The following is a 26,360-nucleotide window of genomic DNA, read 5'->3' on the forward strand; positions in this document are numbered from 1 at the left end:
TGAATATATGCCCAGGTTGGATTATGGGTGGAGAAGATTCTCTTTATCAGGTTTATGAATTTCTTTGGGTCAGCCCTCAATCCTTTAGTGTGTGTCTTCCAATTATATAGATCCAAGGTGGAAAGGGGGATGTGTACATTAATAAATCTCCCCTCACCATAAGGTACCTGTCTTAGGGGCTATATCCCAGGTTTGTAATTGGTTCCTAATCTAGTTGTACTATCTGGAATAGGAGGGTGAAGGGTCTTTGGTTGCTGGCGAGTCCAATTCCCTGTAAAGGGATTGTTTGGGGGGGACAGTAAAGGGTTTGGCCCTGTTACATCCTCCAGCTTAAACAGAGGTGAGGTACGGGAATAAGGTGGAGGTCTCTTGGGGCTCACCAGCTGGTCTAGTGGTGGGGCCAAAGCTGGAGTATCTAGGTGAGGTGGACTCTGAAGTGGACTTTCCTTAGTCCCGTGGTTCCCGATTTGGAAGAGCAAGTCCTCCTCATCAGAAAGATCTTGTAATATGGGAAGTATTTTTGAAGTCTTAGATTCAACTTTTAACCTTTCATTTAGACATAGTGCCACGAAGCACTGGACATACAGGATTTCTTCCCATTTCCTGGTCCTTTTGCAAAATAGATTTAATTGTAGTATAGTGCTAACATTTAGGGTCACATTTTCTGGCCATTTTTCCCCATCCTCCAGTGAATATTGTGGCCAGGCTGTGTTACATAAAAAGATTATCTGCTCTTGGGTCAATGGGGAATACCCAAAGACCTTCCAATTCTGGAGGATACTGTCCAATGGGCTCTCCTCCAGGCCGGAGCTTGCTCCCTCTATATTCCAGTGCCTTCTCTTATGGTCTGTTTCCAGCCTCCCAGGAGCTACTTGTAATGGTTAGTGATAAGGCAGATGACACAAGGTTGTGTGCAGAGGAGGTTTAGCACCCTAATAGCCTGAAACTAGACCCAGGCCACGTAACCAAATCTTTAAAGGGAAAATAAAATGGCTGGACACTGGGTTTCACCCAGTGACCACTGATAGGGAGGGCAAGGATAAAAAAAACTAGGAGTCCAGAAAAGCCAGACTGTGGAAAAACAAGATCGATGTCAAGTATCCTTGACAAAAAATGCTATGTTGAGCATCCTCGACAAAAACACACAAACAAATAAAAAACAGGCTCAGCAACTCCAGAAGGGTTTAACCCTATCCAAGGGGGCCCATCTTCCAATCACAGGCACAACACAAAGACAGACTCAGTGACCTCAGGGGACCTCAAACCCCCACCTCATCACTCCAGGTGAGATTTGAATCTCCGGAGGGGATTTGACCCCTAGACAGACTCAGTGCACTCCAGATGAGATTCAATCTCCAGATGGTGTTTGGCTCCTGACTAGTCAGCAGAGATTGCTCCTATTTTGCCAGAACTGAACATTGGCCCTTCTGGAGTGGCTGGGTCAAACAATCCTTCTAAACAGAGGGAATTCTCAATCCCTTGTTCCAGGATACCTCCAGGTGAGGACTTGAACTCGGAAGCCAAGCCCCAACAAACAGGCTTTGTGACACAATTTTAGGAAATAACTCTTATAGCTGTGCCATGAGGATGGTGCCACTCACCTCCATTGAGAGATCCTCTGAGCAAAGTGCTCAGTGTGGCCGCTGGGTCTCCCAATAGGGCAGCAACATCAAGTTGGTGACACAGGCAACAGGAAGGGGTATGTCCCCTCTGGGTCGCCAATTCTGTTACTGAACCAAGTGGGCTTGCCTCCTGGTGAGTTAAATAAGACTCTACACCAGTGTAAGTTGTCTCACAAAGTAAAATGTATTTGCAGCAAATAGGAGGCCATGAGGAATCATTTCCAAAGTCATGGTGTCCCCAAAGGGAAGCAGGAACTTTTATTTCAGTTGGGGAGCGAATTTTCAAAAGGGAGAGGCAGGTATTCACTTGCACAGGCTCAGTCAGAGAATATACTTCTACATAACGAGGCCTAAGATCCTCCTGGAGAGATCTTTGCATTAAAAATAAGGCAAAGGTCATGGGTGTAGCTTTTGTGGTGAGGCTTGATCAGTTTCAGGATGGCTGGTGGTTACATCTCCCTTGAGTTTCTCACTTGGTCAGTTTCAGGATGGTTGGTGGTTACATCTCCTTAACATATAAAAGGAAAAGAAACAACTTGGAAAAACAGTTGATTGCTTCTAAACCCACCTTTGAGTTTCTTGAGGCACCTAGTCAGTGACAGTCTTACTTCTGGGTATATATCCAACAGAAATAAAATCAGTATCTTGAAGAGATGTCTGCTATCTGATGTTCATTACAACATTATCCACAATAGCCAATATATGGAATTAACTTGTGTCCATCATCAATGAATGGATAAAAATAATGTGGTATACACATACAATGGAACATTATTCAGCCTTAAAAAAAGAAGGAAATTTCATCATTTGTGACAGCATGGATACACTTGAGGACCCCTGAGGACTAAATGAAATAAGCCAGGCACAGAAAGACAAATCCTTTATGATCTCGCTTATATGTGGAATCTACAATGTTGAACTCATAGAATTAGAGAGTAGAGTGGTGGTTACCAGAGGGCTAGGAGGTAAGGGAAACAGGGAGATGTTGGTCAATGGGCACAAATTATCAGTTATACAGGATGAATAATTTTTGGAGATCTAATATACAGCATGGTGACTGCAGTTAATAATACTGTCATGTATGCTTGAAATTTGCTAAGACAGTCAATCTTAAGTGTTCTCACCACAAAAAAAGGTAACTATGAGGGGTGATGAATGTGTTAATTAGCTTGATTGTGGCAATCATTTCACAATATATACATATATCAAAATGTCGTTGTAAACCTTAAATATATACCATTTTTATTTGTCAATTATACCTTGATAAACCTGGAAAGTTGGAAAATAAATATAAACAACAGCACATATACTCATGAAATATGCATGCAAAAAGTGATTGATATTATCAAAACTAATTTGAGAGTTTAGAATAGCAAGTCACTTTAAAATACCTATCAATCTAGTTGTGGGCAACACAATTCTAAAATATTTTAAAAAGTCATCAAAATTTGAAGTGATTTTGTACCTAGATTATTTCACAATTGCTATATTATTATTCCATTTAAATAAATGGAAACTACAAAAAATGTTGCATTAAGAGTATAGTTTAGAGAAGAAAGATAACAGAAAAATCTAATCAACAGATCAATGTTCAAGGAAAAGACCTTTGCATCTACATCTGATATGAAGTGTGAATGTACATTTGCTTTATATATTTTAATTTACAGCAATCAGAATAGCATCAGACTTCTAAGCAACACTGGCTACCTTCATTGGCAATCGCTTTAAAGTTCCTAAATAAAATAATTTTAAGCCTAGAGTTCTATAAACAGGTAAATCATAGCAACTTTAAATTTGATAACTTTAGATTAGTATGACCAGATAAGTCTAGTACTGACCAAATTAGCAAACTTTGCAGCTATTATTAGGAAGAGTCCCTCAGTTGGCACTCATTACTCCCACATTTTCTTCCTGTGCCCTTTCTCTTTCTTATATAGCATCTCTCCTCCCTTTGAGGTTCCAAGTTCCCCACAGCTTTCAAAGAGAAAAATCACTGGAAAAATTCATCCACACAAAAACAATGATGGTGTAGTATACTACTCTTCCCAAGTGATTTAGGTATGATAATGAATAGTTAATGGAAAAGGTATGAAATATGTATAGAAAAGAATGGTAATGTTGTGACTTCAAGGAAAGCATTTCTTTTGGGAATATTACAGATACAAAGAGATACAAATGGAGGAGATTTCTTCTCAAGAAACTCTCAATCTATTATGTAGAAAGCATTTAATTCAAGTATTGATAAATTTGTTCTAGACTTACCCCTCTTGGTGTAGGAATCTGCTCACTTTCACGCTATTTAGGATGTTGGAGGCATATCCAGATATGTTTTTCTCAGTTAGGAATTTGAAGCTGGACTACCTAATTTGCTTTTGTGGACACTCTTCTGGGTTTGAAAGGAACCCACTTGGTCTCTGGTCTAGACTACCCGTATTTTGCAACACATACTCTGTATTGCTCCTTCATTTTTTGCTGAAAGGTGTGAGGAAACTGAACTTTATCTAACCTTACTGAGGAGTGTTAAAGGCTGTGACTAATTATAGGTGCTAGATACACTTCCAGGAGCAAGTATAAGAGGTACTGATAAAAAATTATGAAGAACAAAATGTCATAGTAGGCCTGATAAAGAATTATAAAAGAATAGAACCTCAGAGCAAGCCCAATAATGAATTATGAAAAACAAGATGTCAGAGTAAGCTCAATGTTACTACTGACATAATTGAAAATGTGCTGATTGATTACTACAGGTAAGATTATGTAAAAGAAATGTAGCTTTGATTCCGTACAAATAGAGTTGAAAGTCTACTACAACTCTGTAGTCATTTGCTGGCTACCTACATGTATTTAAGGTATTTGTTTTGTTGAATAATAAACTTGCCTAATTTCATATTTATGAATTGGCATGTCCCTTTGGGTCTCAATTTATTCCCCCTCCAACAATTTGGCAATGAGGATGGGATTTCTCAACCAAGCCCTTCCCCTGAGTGAATTTCTTTGAGGAATTGTAGTCACCTTTGATCAGGTAAGGCACCCTGTTTGTGAAAAGTCTCCATTTGATTACTTTGGCTAAGTGGGATTGGGTTTCTAGGGAAAATTCAAAATCCTCACTTCAAACTATGAGTTATCATTGAACAAAATTGGTAATATTGGCTCAAAGTTCCCATCCTATTTGTTATTAGCTTTAATGGTGGAAAATACGGGAAGCCTAGAAGGTTATCAGAAGGTCTCTCTTAAAACACTTATTTCACTTTACCATGTTTGGAATTGGTATACTTATAAAAACTCTAAAGAGAATTAGAGAAATGTGATCAAAATGTACAAACTTCCAGTTACGCAATAAGTACTAGGGATGTAACATACAGCATGATGACTATAGTTAACACTGTTATATGATATATATATATAAGTTGTTAAGAGAGCAAATACTAAGAGTTATCAACACAAGGAATTTTTTTTCTATTTTCTCTTTTTATTGTATTCATATGAGATGATGGATGCTAACTAAACTTATTGCAGTAATAATTTCACAATATACATAAGTTAAGCCATTATGCTGTACACCTTAAACTCCTACAGTGATGTATGTCAATTATATCTCAATAAAACTGGAAAAAAATTAAAAACTCTACCTTCTGATTGTCATAGGAAGGCTCTTTTGAAGTGGACAAATTCTAAAACTCCATGGATTTTTAGAGCACCCGAAATTAATTATTGGTATCTCTGGGATGAATATTCGTAAGGAAATAAAGAAAAGAGTGAATTAGATAGCCATAAAGAATGAATTAAGAAACCAGAGGAAATGATTAAGAAACTGAAAGCTCTTTTTCGAATTTCTCAACTTTCTCTGCTGTATTTCTCTATATTTCCCTTTACTGTTCTTTTCCTTAATCTAGAAGCTGGGAGGAGGGGAGCAATGACCTCTTTAAATTGATGGTTCCCAATGGCTATGGGATAGGGGATGACTTCCTTTTGGAGGAGAGAGAATTATCAGCCTTATTAGAAAGTCCTGAAAGGGGTACCAAAGTCATTATTTCCCTCGTCCCTAGACCAAACATGAAAAACAGAGTTAGGGAAGCAGAAATATTTAAGAGGTGAGAACACGGTATGTAGTAGGCAAAATAATGGTTCCTCAAAGATGTCCACATCTTAATTCCTGGGACTGTGAATATGTTACTTACATGGCAAAAGAGAATTAAGGTTGAAGATAGAATTAAGGTTGCTAATCAGATGGGGACCTTGAGAAGGGGAAATTAATATAGATTATCTGGCTGGGTGTACTGTAACTGCAGGACTCTTATTGGTGAGAAAAGGAGGCAGAAGAGTCAGAGAGAGATTTGAAGACACTATGCTTCTGGCTTTGAAATGGAGGAAGGGTCCATGAACCAAGGAATGCAGGTGGCCTCTAGAAGCTGGAAAAGACAAGGAAACAGATTTTTCTATACAGCCTCCAGAAGTAACGCAGTCCTGCCAACATACTGATTTTAGCCTATTAAGATCAATTTTTTACTTCTCACCTTTAAAACAGTGAAATTATAAATTTGTATCGTTTTAAACCACTAGGTCTGTGGTCATTTATTATACCAGTACTAGGAAACTAATACAAGGTATTATTGAAAATTTGGATAAGAAACTGTTCTATAACGAAGGTGTCAGGCTGGCTGGTGGTTGCCTTGGTAACTTGGAAGAAAGGGAATAAAAAAGGAGTCAGGGTACTAAATGGCAAAGCAGGAACTCAAACTAAAGTGCCATACAAACTAACTTATTTTTCATCTCAGTCTGAAGAAAATCAATATTATCTCTTCAGAGCCTTAGTGACTGAAATTCCTCTTAAAAGTTATCTAGGACTACTGGGAAGACCAGAATGGTAAGAGTCCATATGTCATTTCTCTAGCTGATATTACTCATCTTAAAAGTTCTTTTCCAATGCTCCAGGAAGATCCACAAAAGTTTGCTGAGGTGCTCTGCAACCTGTGTTCAGTCTATAGCCCTATGCATAGAGATGTACACAGGGTCCTGAATGGAGTGCTGTCTCCAGATAACTTTGCTCAATCAACAGAATAGAAAGTAATAATACCCTCCCATTCATCAGGGAGTGCCATGGTGTCAGGTAGTCAGCTATTTTCCTCCCCTGATAACTCAGGCTGTTCTTCATGCATTGAAAACCTAATCTGAGGGACTGTTGATGGCAGCTTTTAAAGCCTTTCTACAGAAGATCATCTGGGAGAAGCTATATTGTTGCAGAGAGAAGCTAGATGCATCCCTTGTTGATTTTCATAAGTAGTTCACTGAGGCATGCTCTAAATTTATGGGGATGGATCCAGGGGTAGATCAGAATAGACCATCAGTCACCTCTAACTTATGGCAGCTTTTTTTCCCCCTGGAATTCAAGCACAAGTAAGGGAAAATGTAGCTGGATGACAAGGACATAATTTCTCAGGTATTGGCAGCAGCAGCCAGTTTGAGGGAAATGTGGATAAATACAAAAAAGCCAAAAAAATAAAAAACAAACTTAAGACTGTGGTGTTAGCTTCCTAGATAAGGAAACAAATCCTTTCTGGGGTCACCAACAAATAAGAGGGAACCTCCTAATAGAAAGTCAATATATCACGATGCTAAAAAGTCAAGATACTGGATAAAGGAATCACAGCAAAAATGAAGGCAGATGCAAGGGATGCGATCTAATGCTGTAGCTCACCACCTAGGAAATCACTGGCAAATGGTACAAACTAATGATCAAAATTAACATAATAGGGGAACCTAGAAACTGAGAGTGGGAGAATATGTGTCTTGCTTTAATTTTCCCCTGCCCTTTGCTTGTGGATAACTAGAGGCACATACTCTTCAATTTCTACTGCTTTCTTATGACGAACTCAGAAAAGCATCCAAGTTATTAGTAGCTCCAGACAACTTTCTATCTGCTCTTTCTCCTCTGATTTTCCCATGGAAATAAGTCCTCTGTTTGCGAAACATGACTTTCTCTTGTTTTCTGATGCTTCTGTTAACCTGTTCAGAAAGGATCTGATGTGTAAACTAAGGGCTACCATATTTTGTACTCCAGATGGAGTGTTTGTAGGGCTCCTGGGAGGCAAGGCATCTAAGTTGGTAAATATATGTCTTCTGAAACAAAAAGCGGACAGAGCAAAGTGGCAGTCTCACCATATGCCAAAAAAGCACTCAGAATTATAAGAAAAAAAATCATCTTTACGGATTTTAGAAACAAATTATATGGGTGTAATAAGAGATCAATCCTATTGGTATAGCTTACAAAGAAGAAAAAAACATGGCTATATGAACATAACCATAGCCATGTGTAAAACAATATCCATCTTTCTAGTTCAAACACAAGGAATAGAACCTGTATAGAGAGAACTAGAAAAATGGGGCATAATAATGAATGGGCAGAGGCGGAGTCAAGATGGCGGCGTAAGCAGATTCCGAACTCACCTCCTCCCGTGGACACAGCCAATTTACAACTACTCGTGGAAAAATTACCCCTGAGACAGAACTGAAAACTGGATAAGAGGAACTCCTGCAAAAATGGACAATCCTAACTGAGGTAGAAGAGGCAGAGACTCCCTTCTGGAGAGGAAAAACGCCACCTTCACAAGCCTCCAGCTTCACGGTCGCCGGGAGCAGCTCACAGGTACGCAGCCTCCCTGGAGGCATGGGGCTCTGAGCCGGGGAGTGCCCTAGCTGTGGGCATTTTGTGGATCCAGCACAATCGAGACCAGCTGCATCATATCTGACTTTGCCTGCTACTAAAGCATGGGGGAGTACCCCCAGAAAACCCGGCTCACAAAGAAACTAAAATTGGCTCTTAAAGTGTCCTCATGCAAACTACCCGTTTCAGAAAGCATCCTAAAATCACCAGAAAGAAAGGTGCACAGTGCTTTGGTGACAAGAGACTCACTTAATAGGCCCTGAGTGCATCTCGGTGAGGGGTGAGACCTCTGCAGGGACTGGGAAATTGGCGGCGGCCATTGTTGTGGCCTGGTGTGGGCGTGCTGACACAGACGCCATTGGAGTTCTCCCTGAGGCCCGCTAGCCCAGGGTCTGCCCCACCCGCTAGAGCACCAATTTAATCCAGCTCAGCCAAGGCAGGCAGCCCACCCTAGAGACTGGCCCCACCCAACAACAAGCCCTCAGGCAACTTGTGGGCCTGCATAGATTGGTGACTGGATTCTCTGCAGCCTGGCAACTGAGCCGACTTGAGCGGGGCAGGGTGTGCACAAGGAGCAGGTGGAGAGTGTGGGGCGGTGGCAGAGTGTGTGGGGCTTTGGGAAAACTGGATAGCCATATGCAAAAAAATGAAAGTAGACCCTTACTTTACACCATACACAAAAATTAACTCCAAATGGATTAAAGACTTGAATGTAAGACCTGAAACTGTGAAACTTCTAGAAGAAAACATAGGAAGTACGCTCTTCGACATCAGTCTTAGCAACATCTTTTCAAACACCACGTCTGACCGGGCAAGAGAAACAATAGAAAAAATAAACAAATGGGACTACATCAAACTAAAAAGCTTCTGCACAGCAAAGGAAACCATCAACAAAACGAAAAGACAACCTAACAATTGGGAGAAGATATTTGCAAACCATATTCCTGATAAGGGCTTAATCTCCAAAATATATAAAGAACGCATGCATCTCAACAACAAAAAAACTACCAACCCAATTAAAAAATGGGCAAAAGACCTGAACAGACGTTTCTCCAAAGAAGATATACAGATGGCCAACAGACACATGAAAAGATGTTCAAAATCACTAACTATCAAGGAAATGCAAATCAAAACTACAATGAGATATCACCTCACGCCCGTCAGAATGGCTATAATTAACAAGATAGGAAACAACATGTGTTGGAGAGGATGTGGAGAGAAGGGAACTCTCATACACTGCTGGTGGGAGTGCAAACTGGTGCAGCCACTATGAAAAACAGTATGGAGATTCCTCAAAAAGCAAGCATAGAACTACCATATGATCCAACTATTCCACGGTTGGGTATTTATCCAAAGAACTTGAAAACACCAATTTGTAAAGGTACATGCACCCCTGTGTTCATTGCAGCGTTATTCACAATAGCCAAGACTTGGAAGCAACCTAAGTGCCCATCAAGGGACGAATGGATAAAGAAGCTGTGGTATATATGCACAATGGAATACTACTCAGCCATAAGAAATGATGAAATCCAGCCATTTGTGACAACATGGATGGACATTGAGGGTATTATGCAAAGTGAAATAAGTCAGAGGGTGAAGGTCAAATACCGTATGATTTCCTTCATTAAGTAGTAGATAATAACAACAATAAACAAACACATAGGGACAGAGGTTGGATTGGTGGTTACCAGAGGGGAAGGGGGGAGGGAGGAGGGTGAAAGGGATAATTCGGTACATGTGTGTGGTGATGGGTTGTAATTAGTGTTTTGGTGGTGAACATGATGTAATCTATGCAGAAATAGAAGTACAATGATGTACATCTGAAATTGTTACAGTGTCATAAACCAATGTTACTGCAATAAACAAAAAATTAAAATAAAAAATAAAAATAACAATAAAAAAAGAAATGAAAGAGGAGAAATTACAACAGACACCTCAGAAATAAAAAAGATTATAAGAGAATACTATGAAAAGGTATATGCCAACGATTTCAACAATCTGGAAGAAATCGATAAATTCTTAGAATCATTCAACCTTCCAAAACTGGATCAAGAAGAAGTAGAGAATTTGAAAAGACCAATCACAAGTAAGGAGATCGAAACAGTAATCAAAAACCTCCCCAAAAATAAAAGTCCAGGACCAGACGGCTTCCCTGGTGAATTCTACCAAACATTCAAAGAAGACTTAACACCTATCCTTCTCAAACTCTTCCAAAAAGTTGAGGAGGGGGCGAAGCTCCCTAACTCATTCTATGAAGCCGAAATTACCCTGATACCAAAACAAGGACAACACAAAAAAAGAAAATTACAGACCAATATCACTGATGAACATCTATGCAAAAATCCTCAACAAAATACTAGCAAATCGCATACAACAATACGTTAAAAAGACTATACACCATGATCAAGTGGGATTTATTCCAGGTATGCAGGGATGGTTTAACATTTGAAAATCAGTCAATGTGATACACCACGTTAATAAAATGAAGAATAAAAATCACATGATCATCTGAATACATGCAGAGAAGGCATTTGACAAGATACAGCATCCATTTATGATAAAAAATCTGAATAAAATGGAGATAGAAGGAAAGTACCTCAACATAATAAAGACCATATATGAGAAACCCACAGCTAATGTCATCCTCAATGGTGAAAAACTGAAAGCTATCCCTCAAAGAACAGGAACCAGACAAGGATGCCCACTGTCACCACTCCTATTTAACATAGTACTGGATGTCCTAGCCAGAGCAATCAGGCAAGAGAAAGAAATAAAAGGGATCTGAATTGGAAAGGAAGAAGTGAAACTGTCACTATTTGCAGATGACATGATTTTATATATAGAAAACCCTAAAGAATCCACCAGAAAACTTTTAGAAGTAATAAACGAACATGGTAAATTTGCAGGATACAAAATCAACCTGCAAAAATCAGTTGCATTTCTATACACTAACAACGAAGTAGCAGAAAGAGAAATTAAGAATACCATCCCAATTACAATTGCAACAAAAAGAATAAAATACCTAGGAATAAACTTAACCAAAGAGGTGAAAGAGCTGTACACGGAAAACTATAAAACATTGCTGAAAGAAATTGAAGAAGACACAAAGAAATGGAAAGATATTCCGTGCTCTTGGATTGGAAAAATTAACATAGTTCAGATGTCCATACTTGCTAAAGCCATCTATAGATTCAATGCAATCCCTATCAAAGTTCCAACCACATCTTTCAGAGAAATAGAACAAAGAATCCTAAAATGTATATGGAACAACAAAAGACCCCGAATAGCTAAAGGAATCCTGAGAAAAAAGAACAAAGCTGGAGGTATCACACTCCCTGATTTCAAAATATACTACAAAAGCTATAGTAACCAAAACAGCATGGTACTGGCACAAAAACAGAGACACAGATCAGTGGAATAGAATCGAAAGGCTAGAAATAAACCCACACATCTATAGACAGCTAATCTTTGACAAAGAAGCCAAGAACATACAATGGAGAAAAGAAAGTCTCTTCAACAAATTGTGTTGGGAAAATTGGATAGCCACACGCAAAAGAATGATAGTAGACCCTTACCTTACACCATACACAAAAATTAACTCCAAATGGATTAAGGACTTGAACGTAAGACATGAAACTTCTAGAAGAAAACATAGGCAGTACGCTCCTTGACATTGGTCTTAGCAACATATTTTCAAGCACCATGTCTGACCGGGCAAGAGAAACATACAAACAAACAAAATAAACAAGTGGGACTACATCAAACTAAAAAGCTTCTGCACAGCAAAGGTAACCATCAACAAAACGAAAAGACAATCTAACAATTGGGAGAAGATATTTGCAAACCGTACATCTGATAAGGGATTAATCTCCAATATATATAAAGAACTCATGCATCTCAACAACAAAAAAACTACCAACCCAATTAAAAAATGGGCTAAATACCTGAACAGACATTTCTCCAATGAAGATATACAGATAGCTAATAGACACATGAGAATATGTTCAAAATCGTTAACTATCAGGGAAATGCAAATCAAAACTACAATGAGATATCACCTCACGCCCGTCAGAATGGCTATAATTAACAAGAGAGGAAACAACATGTGTTGGAGAGGATATGGAGAGAAGGGGACTCTCATACACTGCTGGTGGGAGTGCAAACTGGTGCAGCCACTATGGAAAACAGTATGGAGTTTCCTCAAAATATCAAGGCTAGAACTACCATATGATCCAGCTATTCCACTGCTGGGTATTTATCCAAAGAACTTGAAAACACCAACATATAAAGATACATGCACCCCTGTGTTCATTGCAGGATTATTCACAATAACCAAGACTTGGAAGCAACCTAAGTGTCCATCAAGGGACGAATGGATAAAGAACATGTGGCATATATACACAATGGAATACTACTCAGCCACAAGAAACAATGAAATCCAGCCATTTGTGACAACGTGGATGGACATTGAGGGTATAATGCAAAGTGAAATAAGTCAGAGGGAGAAGGTCAAATACCGTATGATTTCCTTCATTAAGTAGTAGATAATAACAACAATAAACAAATACATAGGGACAGAGATTGGATTCGTGGTTACCAGAGGGGAAGGGGGGAGGGAGGAGGGTGAAAGGGATAATTTGGTACATGTGTGTGGTGATGGGTTGTAATTAGTATTTTGGTGGTGAACATGATGTAGTCCATGCAGAAATAGAAGTACAATGATGTACACCTGAAATTTTTACAATGTTATAAACCAATGTTACTGCAATAAACAAAAAATTAAAAAAAAAAAAGAAAAAAAAATAATTAGTGATGTTGAAAATCTTTTCATGTGCCTGTTGCCCATTTTTATATCTTCTTTCAAAAAGAAGAAGATTTGTCTTTTCATATTTACTGCTCATTTTTCAATTGTGTTGTTCATTTTCCTGTTGTTGAGTTGTATGAGTTCTTTGTATATTTTGGAAATTACCCTCTTGTCAGATATATGATTTGAAAATATTTTATCCCAGTTGGAGATTGTCTTCTTCTTTTGCTCAAGAATTCCTTTGACTTGCAGGAGCTTTTAATTCTGATGTAGTCCCATTTGTTTATTTTTTCTTTTCTTTCCATTTCCTGAGTAGACATGGTATGTGAAAAGATGCTGCTAAGACCAATCTCAAAGAGTGTACTGCCTATATTTTCTTCTAGGAGTTTTACGGCTTCAGGTCTTACATTCAAGCCTTTAATACATTTTGAGTTAATTTTTTTGTATGGCAAAAGATAATGATCTACTTTAATTCTTTTGCATGTGGCTGTCCAGTTTTCCCAACACCATTTATTGAAAGGACATTCTCCATTGTATATTCTTCGTTCCTTTCTTGAAGATTAGCTGTCCATAGATGTGAGGGCTTATTTCTGGGATCTTGATACTGTTCCATTGATCTGTCTGTCTTTCTGCCAGCACCATGCTGTTTTGATTACTATAGCTTTGTAGTCTATTTTGAAGTCAGGAATGTGATGGTCCAGGTTTGTTATTTTTTATCAGGATTCCTTTGGCTATTCGGGGTCTTTTGTTCCATATAAATTTTAAGATTCTTTCTTCTATTTCTGTGAAGAATGCCATTGGGATTCTGATTGGGATTGCATTGAATCTGTAGATTGCTTTAGGCAGTATGGACATTTCAACTATATTTATTCTTCCAATTCATGAGCATGGAAGCTCTTTCCATTTCTTTATGCCTTCTTCAATTTCTTTCAATAATATCTTATAGTTTTCAATGTATAGGTCTTTCACCTCTTTGGTTAAATTTATTCCTAGATATTTTATTCTTTTTGTTGCTATTATAAATGGGGTTGCATTCTTGACTTCTCCTTCTGCTACTTCATCGTTAGTGTATATAAATGCAAGTGATTTTTGTAAGTTGATTTTGTACCTTGCAACTTTTCCGTAGTTGTTGATTATTTCTAATAATTTTCTGACGGATTCTTTAGGGTTTTCTATATATAAAATTATGTCATCTGCAAACTGAGTGTTTCACTTCTTCCTTTCCAATTTGGATTCCTTTTATTTCTTTTTCTTTTCTAATTACTCTGGCCAAAACTTCCAGTACTATGTTGAATAGGAGTTGGAAGAGTGGACACACTTGCCTTGTTCCTGTTCTCAGAGGGATAGCTTTCAGTTTTTCACCATTAAGTGTGACATTGGCTGTGGGTTTGTCATATATGACCTTTATTATTTTGAAGTACTTTCCTTCTATACTCATTTTATTGAGAGTTTGTATCATAAATGGACGTTGGATTGTGTCAAATGCTTTCTCTGAATCTATTGAGATGATCATGTGATTTTTATTCCTCATTTTGTTAATGTGGTGTATCATATTGATCTGTGGATGTTGAACCACCCCTGAATTCCTTGTATAATTCCCACATGGTCATGGTGTATGATCCTTTTAATGTGTTGCTGTATTTGAGTTGCCAATATTTTGTTGAGGATTTTTGCATCTATGTTCTTCAGTGATATTGGCCTGTAACTCTCCTTCTTTGTGTTGTCTTGGTCCAGCTTTGGTATCAGGGTAATGTTGGCCTCAGAGAATGGGTTAGGAAGGATTCCATCTTCTTCAATTTTTCTGAATAGTTTTAGAAGGTAGGTATTAACTCCTGTTTTAAGGTTTGGTACAACTCTACAGAGAAGCCATCTGGCCCTGGACTTTTGTTTCTTGGGAGGTTTTTCATTGCTATTTATATCCCTTGACTTGTGATTGGTCTATTCATATTCTCCATTTCTTCCTGATTCAGTTTTGGGAAGTTTTCTGAGTCTAAGGATTTACCCATTATTTTTAGGTTATCCAGATTTTTGGCATATAATTTTTCATAGTATTCTCTTATAATCCTTTGTATTTCTGTGGTATCCATTGTAATTTCTCCTCTTTCATGTTTAATTTTATTTATTTGTGCCTTCTTTCTTCTCTGCTTAGTGACTCTGGCTAAGGGTTTTCAATTTTGTTTATCTTCTCAAAGAGCCAGGTCTTAATTTCGTTGATCCTTTCTGTTATTTTTTTAGTCTCTATTTCATTTATTTCTGCTCTAATTTTTATTATTTTCCTCCTTCTTCTGACTTTGTTCTTTTTCTAGTTCTGTTAGGTGTAGTTTATGATTATTTATTTGAGACTTCTCTTGTTTGTTGAGGTAGGCCTGTAATGCCATAAATTTCCCTCTTAGCACTGCTTTTGCTGCATCCCATAAGCTTTGGTATGTTGTTTTCATTTTCACTTGTCTCCAGGTATTTTTTAATTTCTCCTTTGATTTGTTCTTTGATCCAATGATTGTTCAGTAGCATGTTGTTTAATCTTCACTTATTTGCGCCTTTCCCAGGTTTTTTCTCCTACTTGATTTCTAGTTTCATAGCATTGTGGTTGGAAAAGATGCTTGATACGATCTCAATCTTTTAACTTTATTGAGGCTTGCCTTATTTCCCAACATAAGGTCTATCTTTGAGAATGTTCCATGTGCTCTTGAGAAGAATGTATATCCTTCTGTTTTTGGAGGCAGTGTTCTATATCTATTAAGTCCATATAGTCTAGTGTTTCATTTAAGGCTACTGTATCCTTTTGACTTTCTCTCTGGATGATCTATCCATTTATGTAAGTTGGGTGTTGATATCCCCTACTATTATTGTGTTGCTGTTAATTTGTCCTTTTAGATTTGTTAATAGTTGCTTTATATACTGTGGTGCTTCTGTGTTATGTGCATATATATTCATAAGTGTTATGTCCTCTTGGTGCAATGTCCCTTTTATCATTATATACTGCCCCTCTTTGTCTTTCATTGTCTGTTTTATCTTGAAGTCTGCTGTGTATTATATAAGGATGGCAACACCTCCTTTCTTTGCTTGCAATTTGCTTGGAGTATCATTTTCTATCCCTTCACTCTGAGCCTATGTTTGTCTTTAGAGCTGAGATGTGTTTCCTGGAGGCAGCATATTGTTGGGTCTTGTTTTTGTGTGTGTGTGTGTGTGTGTGTGTGTGAGGAAGATCGGCCCTGGGCTAACATCCATGCCCATCTTCCTCTACTTTATATGGGATGCCTCCACAGCATAGTTTGTCAAGCGGTGCTTCAGTGAGTGCCCGGGATCCGAACAGGTAAACCCCAGGCCACTGCAGCGGAGCACAAGCACTTAACCACTTGTGCCACCGGACTGGCCCCCGGGTCTTGTTTTATAATCCGTCCAGCCACTCTGTATCTTTTAATTGGAGAATTCAATCCATTTATGTGAGAGTGATTATTGATATATAAAGGCTTAATATTGCCATGTTATCTCTTGTTTTCTGGGTGTTCTATATTTTCAGTGTTTCTTTTACCTTGCATTTCTGACTGTCATTTCAGTTTGTTGGTTTACTGTGATGGTTTTCTCAGTTTTCTCTTTATTTATGATTTGTGGCTCTGCTCTGAGTTTTTGTTTTCTCATTGTATAAAAGATCTCATAGATGTGAAGTCTATTTTCTGATAGCCTCTTACCTCCATTAGCCTAAGCAGGTTCCATCCCTTTCCTCTTCCCCTTCTGAGTTACTGTTGTCACGAATTATTCTTTTTTTGTGTTGCGAGTTTGTGACTAAACTGAAATGTTTATAGTTATTTTTGATACTTTCTTCCTCTTTATTTTTTTAATGTTACAATTAATTATTTGCTAATCTGTTCTGATAGAGAGCTGCAATTTTGTGATTTTGTCTATTTATCTCCTTGCTCAAAGCTTTGTAAACCTTTTTCTTTTTGTTACAGGCACGAGGGCTTCCTTTATCATTTCTTGCAAAGGAGGTCTAGGGGCGATGAACTCCTTTAGCTTTTTTATCAGGAAAAGCTTTTATTTATCCATCATATCTGAAGGATAATTTCACTGGATAGATTATTCTTGGCTGAAAGTTTTTTCTTTCAGTATTTTGAATATATCATTCCATTCTCTCCTAGCCTGTAAGGTTTCTCCTGAGAAATTTGCTGAAAGCCTGATAGGGTTTCCTTTGTAGGATATTTTATTCAGCCTTGCTGCCCTTAATATTTTTTCCTTGTCATTGACTTTTGACAGTTTTAATATTATATGCCTTGGAGAAAGTATTTTCACATTGATGTAATTAAGATTTCTATTGGCTTCATGTACTTTTAAGACCAGTTCCTTCCCCAGGTTTGGGAAATTCTCAGCTATTATTTCTTTGAACAAGCTCTCTGCTCCTTTGTCCCACTCTTCTCACTCTGGAACACCTATAATTCTTATGTTGCTTTTCCTATTTGAGTTGGACGTTTCTTAAAGAATTTCTTCATTTTTTTAAAATCTTAGTTCTCTCTCCTCCTGTACCTGAGGCATTTCTATATTTCTGTCCTCTAATTCACTAATTGTCTCCTCCATAACATCAGCTTTATTTTTTACGGTTTGTAGATTATTTTTTTATCTCATCCATTGTGTTCTTCATATCTAGAATTTCTGTTTGTTTTTTTTTATTTTTAGTTTGAATCTCTTTGGTGAAGTATTCCTTCTGCTCATTAATTTTATTCCTGAGCTCATTGAACTGTATTTCTGAGTTTTCTTGTAACTTGCTGAGTTTCTTTACCACAACTATTTTGAATTCTCTGTCATTTAGATTGCAAATTTCTGTGACTTCAGGGTTGGTTTCTGGTTACTTGTCTTTTTGCTTCTGTTCTGAAATATTATTGTAGTTCTTCATGTTTTTTGATGAATTCATCCCTTGCCCATACATTTGTGGCAGTATCAGATTGCAGATTCCACCTGCCACCACTGTAGGTGAGAAGGAGCTATGTTTTCTGATTCTGCCCCATCTTCTGGAAGTTGTGGAGTAGGGCTGCTCTCTGCATGGACTGGCTGTAGCCATTCTGCAGGTTGCACTCACATGGGCAGGGCCTCTGCACTGGGTGGGTGGGTCATGCATTCTAGGTGAGGCCTCTGTGCTCAAGGGACAAGTCACTCAGGAGTGGCCAGGGGCCCTGCACTTGGCAGGGGACCTGCTGAGATTCTGCACTGTATGTGAGGGGTGCCTACATGGGGGCTGAACCACCACTTGGTCGGTTCCATGCGCTTCTCTGCTCCATGGGCAGGGTGCCTTCTGAGGGGGCAAGGCACCTTCTCATCTGTGCTGACATAGGTGGGAGGGGCACCCATGTGGGGACTGACCTGCGACTTGGTAGGTCTCGCAGGCTGCTGTGCTCCATGGGTGGGGTGCATGCTGAGCAGGTGGGGCACCTTCTCACCTGTGTTATGCTCGTCAGACCTGCACCTTCATGGGCGATGAGCCACCACCACTCAGGCTAAAACGTTCCCATGGGTGGGGCCTCTGTAGCATGGTGGATGCTCCTGCAGGCCAGGCTACAAATCCAAAAGTGTTCTTGTGGTTGGGCTATCCCACTTCCTCTTATAGTTGCACCAGCCACTGTGTGAGGGTCCACAACCTGGCTCACTGCCAATGGGGAGGGGTAGGGGTGCACTTAACTAGTTCCAGTGCCTCCCAAGATCCAGTCCATCCACCTTCAGATGCATGACTGCATGGAACTCTCAGACATCCTGTTGTGCTGTACAGGGAATACTCTGCTAGTTAATGAATGTCTAGGTACTTGTAATTTAGAGGAGAGATACAAAGGGTACAACTCATTCTTCCATTATGCTGATTTCACCAGTCTGAAAGTTTTTAAGAGAGCAAATATTAAAAGTCTTTTTGTTTGCTTTGTTTTGTTTTGTTTTTCTCTGTCTCTGTGTGTGTGTTTATTGTTGTTATTATCTACTAATTAATGAAGGAAATCATACGGTATTTGACTTTCTTCCTCTGACTTATTTCACTTGGCATAATACCCTCTATGTCCATCCATGTTGTCACAAATGGCATGATATCATCATTTCTTATGGTTGAGTAGTATTCCATTGTGTATATATAGCAAATCTTCTTTACCCATTCGTCCCTTGATGGGCACTTAGGTTGCTTCCAAGTCTTGGTTATTGTGAATAATGCAGCAAGGAACATAGGGGTGCATGTATCTTTATGCATTGGTGTTTTCAAGTTCTTTGGATAAATACCAAGCAGTGGAATAGCTGGATCTTATGGTTGTTCTATCCTTGATTTTTTGAGGAATCTCCATACTGTTTTCCATAGTGGCTGTACCAGTTTGCACTCCAACTGGCAGAGTATGAGAGTTCCCTTTTCTCCACGTCCTCTGCAAAACATGTTGTTTCCTGTCTTGTTAATTATAGCCATTCTGATGGGCGTGAGGTGATATCTCATTGTAGTTTTGATTTGCATTTCCCTGATAGTTAATGATTTTGAACATCTTTTCACATGTCTGTTGGCTATCTCTATATGTTCTTTGGAGAAATATCTGTTCAGGTCTTTTGCCCATTTTTTTATTGGGTTGTTAGTTTTGTTGTTGTTGAGATGCATGAGTTCTTTATATATTTTGGAGATTAAGCCCTAATCAGAAGTATGGTTTGTAAATATCTTCTACCAATTGTTAGGATGTCTTTTTGTTTTGTTGATGGTTTCCTTTGCTGTCCATAAGCTTTTTAGTTTGATGTAGTCCCATTTTTTTTTTTCTATTGTTTCTCTTGCCCGGTCAGACACAGTGCTTGAAAATATGTTGCTAAGACTGATGTTGAAGAGCGTACTGCCTATGTTTTCTTCTAGAATTTACATAGTTTCAGGACTTACATTCAAGTCTTTAATTTATTTGGAGTTAATTTTTGTGTATGGTGTAAGGTAAGGGTCTACTTTCATTTTATTGCATGTGGATATCCAGTTTTCCCAACACTATTTGTTGAAGAGACTTTCCTTACTCCATTGTATGTTCTTGGGTCCTTTGTCAAAGATTAGCTATCCATAGATGTGTGGGTTTCTTTCTGGGCTTCCAATTCTATTCCATTGATCTGTGTGTCTGTTTTTGTGCCACTACCATGCTGTTTTGGTTACTATAGCTTTGTAGTATATTTTGAACTCAGGGAGTGTGATACCTCCAGCTTTGTTCATTTTTCTCAGGATTCCTTTAGCTATTCAGGGTCTTTTGTTGTTCCAAATAAATTGTAGGATTCTTTGTTCTCTTTCTGTGAAAAATGTTGTTGAAACTTTGATAGGGATTGCATTGAATCTATAGATGGCTTTAGGAAGTATGGAAATCTTAACTGTGTTAATTCTTCCAATCCAAGAGCATGGAATATCTTTCCATTTCTTTGTGTCTTCTTCAATTTCTTTCAGAAATGTTTTATAGTTTTCGGTGTACAGCTCTTTCACCTCTTTGGTTAAGTTTATATCTAGGTATTTTATTCTTTTTGTTGCAATTGTGAACGGGATGGTATTCTTAATTTCTCTTTCTGCTACTTCGTTGTTAGTGTACAGAAATGCAACTGATTTTTGTATGTTGATTTTGTATCCTGCAACTTTACCATATTCGTTTATTACTTCTAAAAGTTTTCTGGTGGATTCTTTAGGGTTTTCTATATATAAAATCATGTCATCTGTAAATAGTGTCAGTTTCACTTCTTCCTTTCCAATTTGGATCTCTTTTATTTCTTTCTCTTGCCTGATTGCTCTGGCTAGGACTTCCAATACTATGTTAAATAGGAGTGGTGACAGTGGGCATCCTTGTCTGGTTCCTGTTCTTTGAGGGATAGCTTTCAGTTTTTCACCATTGAGGATGATATTAGCTGTGGGTTTCTCATATATGGTCTTTATTATGTTGAGGTACTTTCCTTCTATACCCATTTTATTCAGAGTTTTTATCATAAATGGATGCTGTATCTTGTCAAATGCTTTCTCTGCATCTATTGAGATGATCATGTGATTTTTGTTCTTCATTTTATTAATGTGGTGTATTACGTTGATTGATTTGTGAATGTTAAACCATCCCTGCATACCTGGAATAAATCCCACTTTATCATGGTGTATAATCTTTTTAACGTATTGTTGTATGCGATTTGCTAGTATTTTGTTCAGGATTTTCGCATTGATGTTCATCAGTGATATTGGCCTGTAATTTTCTTTTTTTGTGTTGTCCTTGTCTAGTTTTGGTATCCGGGTAATGTCAGCTTCGTAGAATGAGTTAGGGAGCTTCCCCCCCTCCTCAATTTTTTGGAAGAGTTTGAGAAGGATAGGTATTAAGTCTTCTTTGAATGTTTGGTAGAATTCACCAGGGAAGCCGTCTGGTCCTGGACTTTTATTTTTGGGGAGGTTTGTGATTACTGTTTGGATCTCCTTACTGGTGATTGGTCTATTCAAATTCTCTACTTCTTCTTGATCCAGTTTTGGAAGGTTGTATGATTCTAAGAATTTATCCATTTCTTCCAGATTGTCGAATTGGTTGGCATATAGCTTTTCATAGTATTCTCTTATAATCTTTTGTATTTCTGAGGTGTCTGTTGTAATTTCTCCTCTTTCCTTTCCGATTTTACTTATTTGTGCATTCTCTCGTTTTTTCTTGGTGAGTCTAGCTAAAGGTTTGTCAATTTTGTTGATCTTTTCACAGAACCAGCTCTTGGTGTTATTAATTTTTTCTATTGTTTTTTTGGTCTCTATTTCATTAATTTCTGCTCTGATTTTTATTATTTCCCTTCTTCTAATGATTTTGGGCTTTGTTTGTTCTTCTTTTTCCAGTTCCTTTAGGTGCATTGTTAGATTGTTTATTTGAGATTTCTCTTTTTTGTTGAGATAGGCCTGTATCGCTATAAACTTCCCTCTTAGAACCGCTTTTGCTGTATTCCATAAAATCTGGCATGTCGTATTTTCATTTTCATTTGTCTCCAGGTATTTTTTGATTTCTTCTTTGATTTCTTCATTGACCCAGTCATTGTTCAGTAGCATTTTGTTTAATCTCCACGTATTTGTGGCTTTTCTGATTTTCTTCTTATAGTTGATTTCTAGTTTCATACCGTTGTGGTCAGAAAAGATGCTTGGTATTATTTCAATCTTCTTAAATTTATGGAGACTTGTTTTGTGGCCTAATATGTGATCAATCCTGGAGAATGTTCCATGTGCATTTGAAAAGAACCTGCATTCTTCAGTTTTTGGATGGAATGCTCTGTATATATCTACTAGGCCCATCTGTTCTAGTGTGTCATTTAAGGCCAATGTTTCCTTATGGATCTTCTGTTTGGATGATCTATCCGTTGGTGTAAGTGGAGTGTTAAAGTCCCCTACTATTATTGTGTTACTGTCTATTTCTGTTTTTATGTCTGTTAATAATTGCTTTATATATTTAGGTGCACCTACATTGGGTGCGTAGATATTTACAAGTGTTATATCCTCTTGTTGGATTGTTCCCTTGATCATTATGTAATGTCCTTCTTTGTCTCTTTTTACAGTTTTTGTTTTAAAGTCTATTTTGTCTGATATGAGTACTGCTACCCCAGCTTTCTTTTCATTCCCATTTGCGTGGAGTATCTTTTTCCATCCCTTCACTTTCAGTTTGTGAGTGTCTTTAGGTCTGAAGTGTGTCTCTTGTATGTAGCATATATATGGGTCTTGTTTTTTTATTGTCAGCCACCATATGCCTTTTAATTGGAGCATTTAGTCCATTGACGTTTAAAGTAGCTATTGAAAGGTATGTATTTACTGCCATTTTTTAACTTGTTTTTTTTTCCTCAGTGTTGTAGTAGTCCTTCTCTGTTCCTTACTTCTTCTATACAGAATTGATGGTCACTTTAGTTTGACCTGTGTCTGAAAGCTGTACTCTTTAACTCCCCTCCTCCCTCCTTTTATGTTTTTGATATCACATCTAACCTCTTTTTTGTGCATTTGTATCCATTACGTGCTAATCATGGAAATAGATAATTTTTCCTATTTGTGCTCTTCTCTTTTCCCCTTAAATCAGTCCCTTTAACATTTCTTGTAGCACTGGTTTCTTGGTGACAAACTCCTTAATTTTTGCTTATCTGGGAAAATTTTGATCTCTCCTTCCATTTTGAATGATAACCTTGCTGGGTAGAGTATTCTTGGCTTTAAGTTTTTTTCTTTTAGCACTTTAAATATATCGTGCCATTCTCTTCTAGCCTGTAAGGTTTCTGCTGAGAAGTCAGCTGATAGCTTTATGGGGTTTCCTTTCTATGTAACTTGACATTCTCTTGCAGCGTTTAGGATACTCTCTTTATCTTTAATTCTGGACATTTTGATTATGATGTGTCTTGGTGTGGGCCTCTTTGGGTTTATCTTGTTTGGGGCTCTCTGTGCCTCCTGTACCTGGATGTCTGTTTCCTTCCTTAGGTTAGGGAAGTTTTCATCTATTATTTCTTGAAATAGATTCTCTGCCCCCTTGTCTCGCTCTTCTCCTTCTGGGACACCTATAACACGGATGTTAGGGCGCTTGATGTTGTCCCAGAGGTACCTTAGACTGTCCTCACTCTTTTTAATTCTTTTCTCTTTTACCTGTTCACTTTGGGTAATTTCTTCTAGTCTTTCTTCCAGCTCACAGATCCGTTCTTCTGTATCCTCTACTCTGCTTTTGAGTCCCTCTAATGAATTTTTCATTTCCAGTATTGTATTCTTCATTTCTGATTGGTTCTTTTTTATATCTTCCATTTCTTTGTTGACATTCTCACTGAGTTCATCTATTCTTCTCCCCAGATCAGTGAGCATCCTTAACACTCTTAGTTTGAACTCTCTGTCAGGTAGGTTGCTCATTTCTGTTTCACTTAGTTCCTTTTCTGGGGTTTTGTCCTATTCCCTTACTTAGATTGTATTCTTTTGCCTCCTCATTTTGCCTCTTTCCCTGTGCTTGTGTCTACGTATTAGGTAGGTCAGCTACATCTCCTGCTCTTGGATAGGTGACCTTATGTAAGTGATGCCTTAGGAGGTTTCCAGTGTGCTTCCCTCAGTTCTCAATCTTCCAGGGGTGACCCCTATGTGGGCTACGTGTGTCCTTCTATTGTGGCCTGTTACCTCTCCCTATAGGCACCCAGGGAGGCTGAGTTATTCTCCTGGCCAGCTGTTGTAATGCTCAGCTGTTTGTAGTTGTTGTGGGCCCTTCAGTCTCTTTATCAGGTGTGGGGAGCCCCAGCACAGTTGGCTGTAAGTTCTAATACCACATTTCTGTTGCAGTATTTCTTTTAAGTGCGTAGGCCCCCAGCGTGGCAGGTTCTTAGGCTCAGGGCCTTACAATTGCTGTAAGCCTCTAGCCTATTAGGTCTCTTGTCAGCTCTCTGAGGATTGCAGCTGTGTGGGGCTGGCCTCAGGCACAGGAGCACCCAATTGTTTCAGGCTTTGGAAGGTGGGGCAAACCTCGTATGTGGTTCTTTGAGAAGCACAAGTCTTCTGCAGCTGACAAGCCCTGTTGCCCATAGGTCCACACACACAATCAACACAGTCCTGCCCGGTCTGAGCACCCCATCCCACAAGCAGACCCATTCTCTCCACGGCGGGAGCCCCACACACTCCGCCACCACCCCACACTCTCCACCCACTCCTTGTGCACACCCTGCCCCACTCAAGTCGGCTCAGTTGCCAGGCTGCAGAGAATCCAGTCACCAATCTATGCAGGCCCACATGTTGCCTGAGGGCTTGTTGTTGGATGGGGCCAGTCTCTAGGCTGGGCTGCCTGCCCTGGCTGAGCTGGATTAAATCGGTGCTCTAGCGGGTGGAGCAGAGCCTGGGCTAGCAGGCCTCAGGGAGAACTCCAATGGCCTCTGTGTCAGCACGCTCACACCAGGCCACAACAATGGCCGCCGCCAATGTTCCAGTCCCTGGAGAGGTCTCACCCCTCACCGTGATGCACTCAGGGCCTATTAGGTGAGTCTCTTTTCATCCCAGCACTGTGCACCTTTCTTTCTGGTGATTTTAGGATGCTTTCTGGAATGGGTGAGTTTGTGTGCGGGCCCTTTAAGAGCCAGTTTTAGTTTCTTTGTGAACCGGGTTTTCTGGGGGTGCTCCCCAATGCTTTAGTAGCAGGCAAAGTCAGATATTATGCCGCTGGTGTCGATTGTGCTGGGTCCACAAAATGCCCACAGCAGGGGCGCTCCCCGGCTCAGGACCCCGCGCCTACAGGAAGGGTGCGTACCTGTGAGCTGCTCCCGGCGGCCGTGAAGCTGGCAGCTTGTGAAGGCGGCGTTTTTCCTCTCTGGAAGGGAGTCTCTGCCTCTTCTACCCCAGTTAGGATTGTTCATTGTTGCAAGAGATCCTCTTATCCAGTTTTCAGTTCTGTCTCAGGGGTAATTTTTCCACGAGTAGTTGTAAATTGGCTGTGTCCACGGGAGGAGGTGAGTTCAGAGTCTGCCTACACTGCCATCTTGACTCTGCCTCTGGAAAGTTTAATATTTTTAAGATGAAAATACTACCCAAAGCGATCTACAGATTTAATGTAATCCCTATCAAGATCCCAATTACATTTTCTTTGCAAAAATAGAAAAACCCATCTTAAAATGTATATGGACTCTCAAGGGACACTAAATAGTCAAAGCAATCTCAAAAAAGAATGGACTTGGAGGTCTCACACTTCCTAATTTCAAAACTTACTACAAAGCTACAGTAATTAAAACAGTGTGGTACTGGCACAAAAGATTCTATACAGACCAATGTAATACAATAAAGAGGCCAGAAATAAATCTCACATGTATGGCCAAATAATTTCAACATGGGTTCCAGGACCATTTAATGAGGAAAGAATAATCTCTTCTTCAACAAATGATGTTGGGAAAACTGGATATCCAAATACAAAAATATGAAGTTGGAACCTTATTTTACACCATATGCAAAAATTAACTCAAAATAGATCAAAGATCTAAACATAAGAGCTAATTCTATAAAACTCTTAGATGAAAATGTAGGAGAAAAGCTTCATGACATTGGAATTTGCAATGATTTCTTGGACACAACAAAAATACAGATAACATGGATGGACATTGAGTGTATTATGCAAAGTAAAATAAGTCAGAGGGAGAAGGTCAAATACCATATGATTTCCTTCATTATGTAGTAGATAATAATAACCATAAACAAACACATAGAGACAGAGATTGGATTGGGGGTTACCAGAGGGGAAGGGGGGAGGGAGGAGGGTGAAAGGGATAATTTGGCACGTGTGTGTGGTGATGGGTTGTAATTAGTATTTGGGTGGTGAACATGATGTAATCT

At 38.9% G+C, this 26,360-nt stretch overlaps 1 protein-coding gene across 1 annotated transcript in view; it reads right to left on the reverse strand.

Moving 5' to 3' along the window:
* Positions 1-1,787: 1,787 nt before the first annotated feature.
* Positions 1,788-26,360, reverse strand: part of LOC147911913 (uncharacterized) — a 129,369-nt gene continuing 104,796 nt past the window's right edge. Inside the window, exon 4 of the mRNA XM_087426595.1 lies at positions 1,788-2,130. Within this exon, the coding sequence (XP_087282721.1) occupies positions 2,072-2,130 (59 nt within the window). The 3' untranslated portion in view covers positions 1,788-2,071. The remainder of the gene's footprint in view (positions 2,131-26,360) is intronic.

This window comes from Ceratotherium simum, chromosome X, assembly GCF_057802395.1.
Source record: "Ceratotherium simum simum isolate JZ-2026a chromosome X, ASM5780239v1, whole genome shotgun sequence".
NCBI classification, from domain to species: Eukaryota; Metazoa; Chordata; class Mammalia; order Perissodactyla; family Rhinocerotidae; genus Ceratotherium; species Ceratotherium simum.